This window comes from Phocoena sinus, chromosome 10 (assembly GCF_008692025.1).
Source record: "Phocoena sinus isolate mPhoSin1 chromosome 10, mPhoSin1.pri, whole genome shotgun sequence".
In the NCBI taxonomy this organism is placed as follows: Eukaryota; Metazoa; Chordata; class Mammalia; order Artiodactyla; family Phocoenidae; genus Phocoena; species Phocoena sinus.
The window spans coordinates 40806729-40821854 of record NC_045772.1 but is presented as its reverse complement, the minus strand read 5'-3'; the positions used below and the strand labels follow the sequence as shown (position 1 = coordinate 40821854).

Here is a 15126-nt window from a genome sequence, read left to right as displayed (position 1 = left end):
ACACATGAAAGAGATAATCTTTAAAATGGCTTATGACTGTATTAATGTTTCAGCATTGTGTAGTTTATATTTAGAGGTCTCTCATATTTGTTCAGTATGATTCCTTTTTGTTTGTTGGTTTATCTACACTACTAAAAACACATCTATAGTCACGATGTATGCTAGAACTGGCCTCTACATAATATAGTAATTACCCTATGTGGACATTCCCAAAACATAAAGTAAAAGTTGTATGATGCTTTTGGATGCTTTCTATTGCAGTGCTAAATAATGGAGTACACATAGAAGAAAACATTTTAGCTTTGATTTTGAGTGATTAAATTTCAAGTCAATGTGTTTGCATTCATGTTGTATCATCCCCATTATGCATATCATGTGTATTTAATTTTGATCACTTGAGGTTCTAATGGAAGAGATGTATCATTCTGCAAATTCAAATTAATTTTATTATTTGCTTAGCCACATCAAAGATTATAACAGAAATTCCTAGACTTATCCCACCTAGTTGTTGACACCCTCTTCCTTTATTTTTAGGAAGGCCACTTCTCATTTTCTCCAGACACATTCTTTCTTCCCCTTCTAAGACCAAATGGGAATTTTTAAAAATAGAAACTGAAAACTTATAGCCTTTTAAACAGCTAACTTATAATTTCTAAAAGGTGGCGTCATTTAATTTCCTTAAAATATTTAAATGATGCCAGAAACATTACATTTCAAGCAGATATTATGTATTATTTTTCCTCTCTTATGTGTAAGTGGGATTACATCTGCCTTTATTTTTATTAAAGATTGTTTAAATACAAAAAATAAGTATTAAAAGGTGTTTTATATCTTCTCTGTCCATTGGAAGTTGTCACTTTAACTTAGGCAGAGAAGATCTTTCTTATTTCCTCCTCTATGATTCTCCTGCATGTGAAATCATAGCAGAAGTCTAGTTATTTGCATGGGGAAGGAAAAACTACCAGAGGACTAGGTAAATAGAATCTAGAGGAGAATTATGTTAACATATAATCTATCTTCTCATAGTCCTGTCACTAAATTATCATCGAAGGTGTCACGACAATGGACATCTGGTCTCCTTTGGTTGGCCTTTTCCAATGAGTTAAGCATTAAATATGTGTTACAAAAAGACTTATTTTGTGTAATTCAAACAGAACCATTTATGTTGGATGTGTAATTTCAAAGTTTTGTTTACATTATGTCCTTAGGGGTTTTCTTTGTTTTAACAGCATGCAGCTTGACAGAAATACACTACCCAAAAAGGGACTAAGGTATATATTTCTCTCAGCACAATTGCTGCCTTTCTCTGTTGTTACGTAAACTTTTTGTGCTGTCTCCTTACCTCTTTCCTTTTTTGTTTGCGAAGAAGCACCTGACATTGAGGATGAAATCACTTTTAATCCTGATGTTTTCTCTGGCCTGAGGAGTTGGTGAGATGGCCCTCAGGTAGAGATTTTGTTAGAGGCCAAACTCAGTAAATTCAATCTAATGTAAAAGCCATTATTTGGGGGGGCAGCAACTTTTAGTTGAATTCAGAACTCATTTCTGAAAATTAAAACAAAATTTTAATTTTCCTAACATTTGCATCTTGGAGGCATATGCTTGCAAAACCTCGCCCCATATAGTCTACAGATGTGGCCAGTGAATGTTGAAAAAGTTGAAGGATGCTCTAATTTGAATCAAAGAAACATATTTTCATCGTCAGATGACAAATACTGTAATTAAGGTATAATTTTTAAAGAATCCTTTTGGTAAAAACTCAGAAGAACTTATTTTCTATTTTTCAGGAGTGCTGGTAGCTATCAGATCAATATAGACATGAATTAGTCTAGTATTACATCATAATATCAAAATAATTATTCCGTTCCTCATAAAAAATAAAATGAAAATTTAATGCATGGCCATCCTTTACTGTACACTTTTATCTGAGAAGATATGGAAGGAACTATGAAATAGAGATATAAACACTATATGAACATAAGTCAACTGCTCTTTGGTTCTAAGAATTGACTTACTCTGGTAAAAGTGAATTCTGGCCAAAATAGGTCTTCTCTGTTATCCTCCTCCTCTCCACATTCTTAGCAAGAGCAAACAGCTTGCAATTATTCTCCATTCTAAGATTTCATTCCAGAAATTTATTTCCAATAAAGGAAGTCCATTTCTCTCTCCATTTTTAAAAAAAAGATCCAGACATGGTGTCAAGTGGCATTTTAACCAAAAAAGTGTTTTTCCTTTTTTTTTTAAAAATGATCTGTCAATTTGTGTTCTATTTCCTATGTCTTCCTGTGAGCATCACTGCAATTCCCTTGGCTTCTGGCCTACTACTGTCCACCATAATTTAGTCTGTTTTCACCTTCTTCATATCCTTCTAAACACTGTGCTTTTGAGCCCTTCTCAATTAACCTGGCTGTCTGCTCACTGCTTATGATTTTCAGCTACATATCTCACAGAAGCATAACTTTCTTTTCAAAATCCTTTATTTTTTTTCCTGTGAGATTCAAACAGATGGTGTCAAATCATCTGGAAGAGCTAAGCAATTTTAATTAGATTCAATCTGTTTGAGAATGTTGCTCAGTCTGACTAGTAAGCTCCTCTCAATTGTTTTCCTCGTCTCAATATTGCCTTGCCCTTGCAGATGTGCTGAAGTGTCTTAGCTGTGCTGTTTTGCAGATATACCCCGTCATCTCGGCAGGCCAACCAAGAGAGGGCAAAGAGTGGTTACGCTCCCATTCGACTGAGGGCTGCAGGACACTGGCAATCAGTCGCCCCTGGTCTCCCCTTCTGCCATGTCATCTTCGGCAACGGGAAAATACCACTTTTCCAACTTGGTAAAATATTCTAAAAACATCAGTTTCATCTTGTTCCTTTCACCACCTACTCTCCCAGGAGCCCTGGCATCTCTCCATAAGAATGGGTTCATTTAAAGAGGAGTTAAAGACACCTTCACAGTACCTTTTATTTGTATGCGTACTGTCCACAAAATAATTTCCAAACATTATGCAGTTTATTGCTCATGACAACAAGTTGACATAGGCAATACTGTTGTTATTTTATTAGTCTAAGATCCAGAGGCAAAAAGAGATTATTTGACTTAAAAAAAAAAAAGAAAAAAAGGCTCACCCCTTGTAAAGAGGCAGAGGCAGTAATTGATACCAGAACACCTGACTTTAAGTCTAGGGGTTTTCTCAGAGTCCTCTTAAAAACCAGTAAAAAACACCTCCTTACTTTCTGTTTAATTTTTTTTAAATCCTTATAAGAACATGAATTATCTTTTTGTAGAAAATAGAAATAATTAGGAAGAAGAAAAATATGTGATTCCATGACTCCACGATCACTTCTTTGATCATTTTAAAGTTAAACTCTCCTTAAAATGCATATGAGAATTCCTATTAAGATAATACCCTGTGAACATTTTGGATAAAATGCACTGAAAAGAAATGACTATTTGAGCCATTGGATTACTTTTGTTTAGCATAATTTGTATGAAATATAAAATCATTTGTGTAAATGTCATAGAAAACACAGGGAAAGTGGCGAAATAAAGTCTAAACATGACAGTTATCATTTAATGGATCCAATGCTTTTAAAAATAGATTTCTTATCTATAAAGTCACATATAAAATAGTATCATTTTTTCTCTTTTCACTTGAGAAGTTTTTTGTAATGATAGACCAACAGATTGTCCAAATTCTTTAATAATTTGGGCTTTTCAACTTTCCGCCCTGTAGGATAGTCAAAGCTATTTCTCTTCTATTGTAACTATTCCTGCTATACAGAATAGAGCTTTTGGCAACGAAAAAAACATTATTTTGGTCATGGTTCCACATGCACTAATGAATATCTATCAAACACCAAGTTTTTGTTGCTAAACCTGCACAATGATGAGACTTTTTGCCTCATAATGGCAAAGAATGGTATAACTTTTACTTTGAGTTGTAGTTATAAAACACAGCAGGAAGCTTAAAACTTTGACTTCAAAAAAATGAAATAAAAATGTTTTGATAGATTCATAGACATATGAAACAAAAATCTAATTTTATGCAACATTGGAATCAAACCCATGTCACCTAGTTGGCTAAGTTTGCTGGGTATCTCATGTCTCCTGTCAGTCTTTTCATTACTTGACATTAATTTGAGTATTTGAGTCCCCACTCCATTATTTTCCCATTGTTGTTATTCTGACTCTATCTAGTCCATCTTTCTTTGAGAAGAAAAAAAACTCACTACTTACTATGTCTGATCTTAGCAAGTCATTTAACCTCAACTTTCTCATCTGTTGAATGGCTTCATAATACCTAGGTTATATTGTGAGGCATGACTAATGTGTGCAAAGACACAGGAGATTATCAGACTTGGTGGACTCTGCTACATCATCATTTTTATTGGAAAGAGATGTCTTACACTGTCAGAGACAATTGCAGTAGATTTCAAATTGATCTTACCGCCTCTACTCAAATCTCAACATTTTCACCCAGTGGGACTTATGAAGAAAGATCTTCCCATACATGTCAACACACTCTCATGTGCCTAGCCATATTTTATAAGGATATGTGGATTCAAATCAGGTGTTCTGAGATCTCTATGTTGTATTATTTTACAAGTAAAAACGATGACTAATTTTAAAATCATGAAAATTACTTTTAGAGAATTTGGGTTGTATTTCCAGATCACTGGAACTTATAATTATTGGGTAAGAAAGTAGATACTATTAAAATGCAGTCATATATAAGAGTTACTTTATTATTAAATTTAAAAAATATATCAAATGTAGCTCTTTAATTTGAATATGGATAGCATTGTCCTACATTTTACTTTGGTCATCACTTGTTTTCAATTTGATCATTATTTTTTCTGAATGATCAGTAAGATAAGTGATTATTACTAACATTCAAGAGTTGCAGTGTCCATGTTTTTTTATCCTTACCCATTAAAATATATCAAGACATAAAATTTTTAGAAATATTACTGTAAAAATCATGTATATATAACAAACATTTAAAATTTAAGATCACTACTATTATGTCATTATTAGTAGACTACTGTGAGCTACTGCCAAAGTAAACTCTGGTTTGTATATAGTTTCTGGCATGATAGCTATGTTAGAAACCATTCCTACCCAAGAAAGCATAACAGAATATATTTATATAAAAAATAATAAATTATTGGATGCAGTTTCATTTACTATTGGTCACAGCCCTTGTGAGGCATCCCATAACCTAGTGAGACTCATTGTCATAGTCCCACGAGTGATAATTGCTCAGATTCATTTTTCACCTTGCCTCAAGGGTTACCATGTAGAAGCATTATTATCAACCTGTCACTTTCAAATTCTGTATAGTTGATGGACCCTTTTTCATACAGAGTGATGTTTAAACACCTTTGTATAGGAAGTTTCTTTGCTTTACTCCCAAAGGTCCCTCTATCTCGAATGTCCTTCTACTCCCCTCTCCATATTCACCCTTCAAGCCATTCAGAATTAAGCCCTTTCTTCTATACTTATGGAAGAATAGAATCTCAGAATTGGAAGAGACCTACATCTGGTTCAATCGTGCATCTATTATGTAAATTCTAATGACAGCTCTAGCTTCTCCTCTAAACCCACCAATGACAGAAACTACCTAAATCTAGATATATCACACTTTTGAAGTTCTTTAAATGATCAAATAAACATTTCTTGAATCTCCACCTAGTTCCCAGTTATATTCCCAAATTCCACAAAATAAATTAAAATTACGTTACATATGACAACTCTTATTAAAACAACATCATAAACTCACTAACTGATGTGTCTAGATGTGGCAGCAAAGTCAGGGGGCAACTTGGAGGTATTTAAAAACCCACTCCATATTTCTGTCAGTTCCTATTCTCAAATCATTACAAATAAACATATAATTTAATAAAAACAGTGGCTTTGGTATGATATATAGCTTAAGACAAAGTCAGTAGTCCTCTTTTCCCTAATACATAGTCACATCTATATCTGTCCTGTTAGAAATGTTTACATGTCTTCTCCTGGCTTTGAATGGGTCTTAGAGGCCATTTATTCTGCCATTTTATTTTTTAATTCATGAAGAAACTGAAGGGTAGAAATGGAGGTATTTGCCTAAAGCAAATGGAAAGCAAAGCCACCACTAGAAGCCCTGTACTAATTTGTGTCCCATTACAAAAATTCTCTGTCTGTCATACTTTTGTCTTCTATTGCATAACTTTTCTCAGTCTGTTCTATGTTATTAATTTCTCTACCTTTCAGTCACCTCCCCTAGAGGTCACTCTTGAAGCCAGGGATCTTGCCATATTTATCTTTCTATTCAACCACAATAACAAAAAAGCAAACCCGTCATAGATTTTAACTTAATTGAACATTCTTAAATAAAATGAATATATTTCCAATGGAGAAGCTATCAGAAGTGCTTATAAATACAAACTATTCCTTTTAAAATCTACCCTAATCCTCATTACTATTTCACTTTGAATGAGCTAATTGTTATGTTTTAAAATTATAGAAGGATACTTACTTGGATATCTCTGCAACCATTCTGTAAGAATTATGCAAAGCCAAACAATGAATGAAATGTCTTTCTAACCTCTATATACATATACTAAAATGATGTACTTCATTGCATTGAATACTTCATTTATTTAGCAAAAAGTCAATTCATACTGTGGACCTAGAAGAGTCTGATTTACCCCAATCCAGATACCTTAAACATAAACATTCAAGTCTAGAATGTCCTTTGGAGTATCTTTTGGCTGTCCTCAGCAATCAGATTGATTGTCACTGCTGACTGAAGGAATGTGCCTGAAAGATCTCTCTCTCTTACTCTCTTGCTCTCTCTTCTTTTCTTCTTTCTTTCCTTCTTTCCATCCTTTCTTCCCTCCTTCCAATGGATTGGGGACTTTGCAAATCCCCAGTTTCTTTCTTTCTTTATTATGTGTCACATATGCACACATAGGTACAGTTCTTAGGTTTTTTATTTCTTTTCTTGGTCTTTTTTTACTGTAATTCATAGCTAGCTGTATCAGAGTTGTTCTGTGGATTGATTCATTAATACCTGTAAAGTATCCAGCACAGTGCCTGGCAAATAGGAGATAATCTCCTTAAGTTATCTCATAGTATGTACTCCTCCTATTTTAGTTTGTTCTGAGATCCAGTAATTACATTAAGAAATGTAGTCTCTGTGTCACAGGAAAAAATAGCATATTCAGTCAACCACATCTTTCTTTAAATTGATGATTATCAGTTGGCCTAAAAAGTTGAGTGTCATTAGAACTATTTGGCAATAAGCACTAGGTAAATAAATTCACATTCCAAATTACAGACTTAAGGTACTGCTTTGGAAAAACAAGTTTATGACTTTTGACAGTCTCACCGTGACATTCTCATCTTAGACACAGTAGAAAGTAGTTTTATGTGATTAACCTCACGATGAGCTATAGATACCACATACATTAGATTATATTTCATTTTTATTTGCCTCTATTATAACCTAACTTTGATAATAATGATGGTACTGATTATGAACTGCCAAAAATTTAGAACTCAAAATGACTGAAAGTCTTTGGTTGGAAGCTTCAAACGTTTCTTCCTGGGAAATTTAAATTTCTTGTGTTTTATATTCCTTTCTATTTTTGCTTTCCCCATTAAAGTCATCTATTTTTCTCTAAAAAGAAATGTGCAGCTTCTAGGAACACAATCTTTTCTTCATAATGAGCAGCAGGAAATACCATGTTATTTCTAGCAAAAAACAGTAGAGGTGACTCGATGGTTTTGTTTAATACTGCTTTAAAAATGGACATACTGCTTGCCATGAAAGTGCTAGAAAAAAAGAGGACTCCACTGTAACTGCTATTGAAAATTTCAGAGGCAGACATCCCAGAATAATAGGCCGTGTGTGCTTTGTTTTTCAGTGAGCCCGACAAATCTGTCTCAATTTAACCTTCCTGGGCCCAGCATGTTGCGCTCAAACAGCATCCCAGCCCAAGACTCATCCTTCGATCTCTACGACGACTCCCAGCTTTGTGGGAGTGCCACATCTCTGGAGGAGAGGCCACGGGCCATCAGCCATTCAGGCTCATTCAGGGACAGCATGGAAGAAGGTAGGCATCGGGGGAAATAAAGATGAAGTTACTTTAGTTAACTCAGACATGAAAACTACACTCACATCACAAGGATTCCCTCAACAAAGTAAATAAGTATAACTCTCACTTGGGAGCCCTGAAGCTTGAAGAAATTTTAGTCTGCATTAGCTTCTGTTTCTTTCTGTATTTGGAAATATGCCAGAAATTGTTTCGATTAATACTTGGCTATAGAGCAGTTCAGAGTAAGTCTGGTGTTCTCATACAGAAATCTGTGTAATTTTAGAGACTATTTACCCTGGTGTGCCAAATATCCAAGTGACTGTTTTGTTTGACACCTCAGTTTAAAAACCATAAAAGATACATAAACCAGAAAAAATTCTCTTATGAAACAACCACAAGCTGCCGACTTTTATTCTCAGAAACTCCCTCTGGTGTTAGTTTTTATTATCATATTATCTTAGAATTCATATTGGGCCTGCTTTTTGCTTTATAAGTTACATTTCCTTATCCATTACATTAAGATTCTCACCTGACCTAATAAATGTCTTTGTAGTTGTAAAGTTCTACATGAATACTTTATAACAAAAACTCTTTGAAAAACTCAGGAGGCTTAATTGATTTTCAAATGTACGTAATTTTCTAAACTGTATAACCTCAAATGTCAAACTTGATGACAACATTTGAGAGATTTTCTTCTTTGATTTAATGAATGATTTTTAAGTACCCACACAGGAAAATTGTGGCACACATATTATAAAGCATATCAGCTAAGGATAAAATAGAGGTAAACAGAGAAGTTCAAATAGATTAGAATAAAATCAGACGTGTAATCAGCCCTACTATCCTAGTCCTTAGTAAGTCTGTATAAAAAAAGGGACTCTAGATCTTGAAGCATACCAAGGGTTTAAACCTCTGGTCATCCACTTATCTGTGGTATGAACATGAGCTAGTTTTGTAACTTTATTAGTCCTGATTTCTATATGTGTAATTTCTAAGGATGAAAACAGAGTCAAGAATAGTTCTGTTCCCTTCTCTTTCCCCTTCCTACCTTCCTATTTAAAGTATCTTCTGACTGTAATTGAGGTAGCTGTGAAAGTTGACTCCTGGTTTTCAGGTCACCGCTGTACATTTATTTAACACGCTGGCACTAAATCAGTTGACCGTAGTTGCCACTGCCTTTTGGGGTATTAACCAAACCACTGAATTCACCATGACAGGTAGTGAATTCTACCCTGAGGGTCTGCTGATTGCTTCAAGTGTAGACAAAATGTAATTAATCTGAAATGTAAAGTCATCACCTTTCTGAAATGGTTCTTTCACAGACAGGCCTCTTATAATACTGGAAAAATGATTTGCTAAGCATACTGATGGCTTTCTAGGGTGCTTCATTGACAGAGCAAATGCTCTTTATATGCTGGGAAATTCTGGCCTTCCATGTATGAGAATTAAATAATCTGAACTGTTGAAAGCCAGCCCCAGTGGGCGAGATGGCTTTTTGATGTCTATACATTGAATACTGAATTATTATAATTCTTAAATTATGCTCTAAAATAAAGGAATTGTTGGACAGGAAATGTAAGGGACTTTATTGATTCCCTGCCCAGTGCTCACGGTGAAAGATGAGGAAACTGAGCCACAAACTTTAAGGTTATAGACCTAAGCAGCAGAAAAAGGCTAAAAATGCGATCTCCTGATTCATCGTCCACCTTCCTACTGATGCACCATATGCTAACAGTCTAAGTTCACACCAGTGTTATTAGAAGTTGAAAGAATGTGCTTTTGTTTAAAGATGACTAGCATTTTTCACACCTCACAGAGTGATTTGCTCAAGCTAGGACTCTGGGAGCCGTCCTTTATTCCGCTTTTGACCCACATCAGTTTTAAAGAGGTTCTTCCTGGTGTCTCTCAAAATCATCCCTTTATTTTCATCCCAACTGCCTCTATCCTACACACTTTTCCCGGTCCTCTCCAGACCAGGTCGTGAGCACCCCCAGGTGCTTTTGTAGTACCCAGAACATTGCTCTTAATAGTATTTATATGACCCTGTTGTGATTATCTTTTTAGTTACGTATCTTTCTACTTTTTGGGCTCCTAGGATTGTGGCATTCAATTTTACAGTCCCAGCATCTAGCAAGGGCCTGTCACATTGTGTGCGTTTGACTAATGTTTATTTAATGGATGAGTAAGCAGAAATAACCTTATATTATCCCACAATGAAAAGAGGAAGAACTTTTCTACAAATATTATTAAGCACAATTTTATCCACCTTTTGGGCTTAATATTGTACATTGGACTTGCAGAAATATAAATCATTCTGTTAGTTGTTTAAGATTGGTATTTTGATGCACCTGCCTAAAAGACAGTATGCAATTTCCATCCTTAATTTCAATGAGACACTACCTTGAAATAAGAAGTACTTTCTTTTACTAAAATTATGAAGGAAACCATACTTCTCCATTAGAATGGGTATAATCAGCTCATCACAGATAATGTTGGAAGAGCTTGTTTCCCTGAAAGTTTATGGAGAAAAAAATTGAAAATGGATCTTTGTTGTATAAAAATGAAATTAAATAAAATACATAAAGTTTTTTTAAAGTTTAAACTTTCATGGCAACTTTAGGTGTCCACGATTTTCGGATTATTTATTATGTGGGAGTTTACTCTAGTTTTCAATACGTGCAAAGCATGCTAGAAGGGCTTGCACTTGTCAGTTCTTCTCTGTAATGTGGTGGAGGAGGTACTTTAGGGACCTTTCCATGGCTCAACATTTTCGATCTCTAAAAAATGACAGCAGACTTGTTCTCAGATTCTTATGTTATTTTTATTTCCTTAATCACCTATTCTTCACTCTTCAGTAAAGGTCTGGTGGTTCTGAGCAGACTTCATTACTTCACCTCTTGTTCTTTTTTGCTTTCTTCAGTTCATGGCTCTTCATTATCACTGGTCTCCAGCACTTCTTCCCTTTACTCTACGGTAAGTGTTGACTGTTAAGAAAACGCTTTTGCCTTTGCCAAGCACACAAATGGTTAAATAGGTTGGCATTTACACAGAAGCCGCGCAATTAAATAAGGGTATACTCTAAGCTCCTGCATACTGATAAGGTGGTGGGTGCTCTCCCAGCCCTTCTATGGCTCATTTGTATGTGCTTCCACTTGACTTTTATGTACTCATTGTAATCAATGAGCGGATAGAAAACTGAATCTCATAAAACCCGATGGGCTATGACTCGGAATCCCTGAAACCATGTATGATGATCCACCATAATCTTATAATACTGACTACTTTTCCTTGTTCGGTTCCCTGAGCCATGACTGGTAATTGTTCTATGGTATCTTCTCCATTTTCTTTCATAAGTTCATTTTTTGAGAACTTATGGGTAAAAGCGTAAAAGGCTTGGTGACTTTTTAAACTGTATCTTCTGAAAGAGTGTGATTTTAGAAATTCATTTCTTAAGAGAGGAATGCCAGTGTATCAGCGTATTTTCCCAATGTGTGAAATTGTATTTTGTTTTTGCCAAGATGAGTCTTCTGTCCACTTATTAAAATTTCATCATTTTCAAAAAGTCTACAGGCAGTTACGTTTTACGAAAAGTTTCCTTCATCCTAGGTTAGAGCAGGGTATATTTTAGTTGATGAATCTCACTGAGTCTTGAGCACTATGAATAATCCCTAATCCTGTATCGAAAGGTTCATGAAAAGTTCAAGGCCTCAGCTGTCACTGAATAATTAAGCATTAAGGGCAATACTAATTTTTTCATTCGTTTTCATTAAGTTCAAATGTTATGGCCCTCTTTTTATATTTATTGCTTTAAAGTGTTACTCAAGATCAGACTATCATTAGCAGAGGCAATGTTTTTCTTATCATTTCTCCTTTTAATGATTAACATTGCCAATCGATTCTATGAATAATGAAATCACTGTTAGCGTTTAGGTAAATCTGCTGTTTTAGGCAAACGGATAAAGAAGTGAGAAATGTAAAAATGTATCGGAAAAAACACAAAGAAATATGTCATGTTCCTCCCATTGGGCCAATGCCACTGCTTGACGGGAGATATATTCTGACTTAAACCCTTGCAATTGAAGTCTCTATATAACATTAAAAGATGCAGCATCATTATAGTCATATTTTAAATATATAAAAAACAATATTTGGATAAGAAACTACCTTCATGAAGCCTGAGAAAAACTCAAGAAGAAAAAGAGCATGGGTTGAGGAAAAACAGATGGCTAATTAGTATACAAGAGTCTAATAGACCTTTCTGTGATAATAAAATTATTCTATACCTGTACTAGATTATACAGTAACCACTAGTCACATGTGGCTATTGAGTATTTGAATTGTGTGTGGTATGACAAAGGAAGTGCATCTTTTATTTTAAGTAATTTGATTTTATATAGACACGTGCCTTGTGGCTGCTATACTAGATATTACAGGTTTACAGGGAACAAAGGAGATACATTTAAAAAATTATAGATTTATAGGAGCAGATGTCAAAATAATAGGGTTAAATTAGAAAGTATAAATGAGAAGTATTAAGAGTACAATATGAAATAGGCACAGAGATGAAAATAAAGAAACTATACACACATATTTATGTGATGAAATAGACCCTCATGTTAAGTGTGAAAAGAATGGATTAGGTGATCAAATCACATGAGAAGGTGATATTATTAGGAAATTAAGAAATTTAAATAGTTCTGTTGGAAATGACGGAAATTATATAATTGAACTGACAGCCTGTAGTAAGACAATTAAAATAAACGCATGTATGGAGGAGTAATAAAGAGAAAAATCACAGGTGATAGAGGAGTCATTTCTGTCTCCAGTCCCCCATTATCATGCACTGATAGTTAATTGGCAATGAAAAGATATCTGTGAAAGTGCTTTTCAAACTATGAAGTGAAAAGTCAATTTATCATTTTTCTTCATGCCTCCTTAAGGACTCAGGACAAAGGATCAGTTGATTTACATTTTTGCCTGACTCTATCAGGAGTTATTGTGTGACATCAGGCAAGTTGCTAAATTTCTTTGGACTGTACCTGCAACGTGAAGTTGGCAAACAGCAGCCAGATCTAGCCCATCTGCCCCAAGGGATTTCTGCAATAGTTAGAGAAGATAAGGTTCATTACATACCATAAATTACAGAAAATTATAAACTGCATGGGAGCACCATTTATATCATAGTCTTTGTGATTTGCACCTTTTGAAGTTATGCCATGTGCAAGCAACACAGTTGTGCATGATATCCCTTCATAAAATAATTAGGGAACTTGCCGGCGGTCCAGTGGTTAGGACTCCGCACTTCCACCGCCAGAGGCCTGGGTTCAGTCCCTGGTTGGGGAACTAAAATCCCGCAAGCCATGCGGTGTGGAAAAAAAAAAAAATTAAAGTGTTTAGGGGAAAAAGATTATTTTTTTTTTTAAAGGACTATTAGACACTCTTTGCTATTATGAGGCAATATACTGCTCTTCCTAACCATAAATATAAACAGTCTTTAACACCATCATTTATGCAACTTATAGAATTATGTGTTTTGATTAAAAATATTAAACTAGGGCTTCCCTGGTGGCGCAGTGGTTGGGAGTCCGCCTGCCGATGCAGGGGACACGGGTTTGTGCCCCAGTCCAGAAAATCCCACATGCCGCGGAGCGGCTGGGCCCGTGAGCCATGGCCGCTGGGCCTGCGCGCCTGGAGCCTGTGCTCTGCCAACAGGAGAGGCCAACAGCAGTGAGAGGCCTGCGTACCGCAAAAAAAAAAAAAAAAAAATTGAACTAACAAAGATGACTTGTTGTAAAGAACATTTACCTGTCAAATTACAATATAATAAATCCAATTGAAAGGATTATTTCTTCACATATAACTCTTGAAGTCTCTACCAATTATAATTTGGTAAAATTTTCCAAAGTACCTTGTTATAAAGCTGAGTAAATCATCTTACAGAATTTTTGAGCAGAAAGATCCAGGGAGATTACACACTGGTTGGAGATCACAGAGCCAATCTGACCTGCCAAGCTGTTACCTTTGGCAAGCTTTGAGTTTGTATGTTTGTTTTTAAATCTAAGCCAACACTGAAAAAATATGGAGTTTTACCTAAAAATTCAAATTTCTCGGTTCCTTTTGAAAGTAATCGGAATATCTAGCAACACGGAAATGAGATTCCTCCAGGTTTACAGCATCGCCCCTTTTCAATGTTGGCGTGTGAATTCAGGCAAGACCCAGCCTCCACCAATTCTCTTCCTGACACTGAAGCTGAGTTTGCACTGTTAGTTATTACTGTGCTGTTGCATTTATTGCAGGAAAGAAATACTCCTCAGTATCCATATCTATATGAAAAGTGGGGAAAACAGATAACCTAGGAAGGCTGTGTAATTTTTTTTTTAATACCCAGGGCTCTTTTTATTCTTTGTATGTCTAGTCCTGTTAAACATTTAAAATTTTGATCCTTGCAATAGGTGTTTTCTGAGTGTCTGTATATTAAAAATTGTATTGAACCCGTTTTGTACTTGGAATCTAATTTGTATTGATTTAATAAGAGTGAGCGAGGGCTTAGTTAGTTCATTGTGGAGCCCTTCAGCATATTTCCTAACACATAGCTAATACTAAAGTAAACATTTTTTGATTAGTAAATTTGAAAGGATGAATGAATGGCCAAGTAATGGCTTACAGAATAAAGAATCATCTAATATATTTTTATTTAGGCAAGGTGTTTTATATTGTTTACCACCCTTGAGGACATTGGGCCAGCTTCAAAACCATCATTTAAAAATGGCAAGTAATCATATTCCATCATAATGTCATCAATCCATGCCTAACCCGCTGAAAGAAATATTAATATTCTGGCTCATTGCTTCAACTTTATGGTAACACCTACCCAGTGTTGCTAACCACAGGATATGAAAGAAGGCAAAGATTAAAGAAAAAGTTAGTTCTGAAAAGTCAGCAAAGAGAAAGTCATTCTGTACAGTATATATAGAATTAATATGTGATGGTTATGCATGTAACTAGTGTAACTTATTCAGGGCTTTTTTAATGAAAAAATGTGATGAC

At 35.0% G+C, this 15126-nt stretch overlaps 1 protein-coding gene across 1 annotated transcript in view; it reads left to right on the top strand.

Moving 5' to 3' along the window:
• NAV3 (neuron navigator 3) overlaps nt 1-15126 on the top strand; it is a 592483-nt gene that overhangs the window by 504023 nt on the left and 73334 nt on the right. Inside the window, 7 exon segments of the mRNA XM_032644349.1 lie at nt 1230-1271; nt 2671-2699; nt 2702-2734; nt 2737-2828; nt 5286; nt 7909-8097; nt 11000-11052. Coding sequence (XP_032500240.1) covers nt 1230-1271; nt 2671-2699; nt 2702-2734; nt 2737-2828; nt 5286; nt 7909-8097; nt 11000-11052 — 439 coding nt within the window.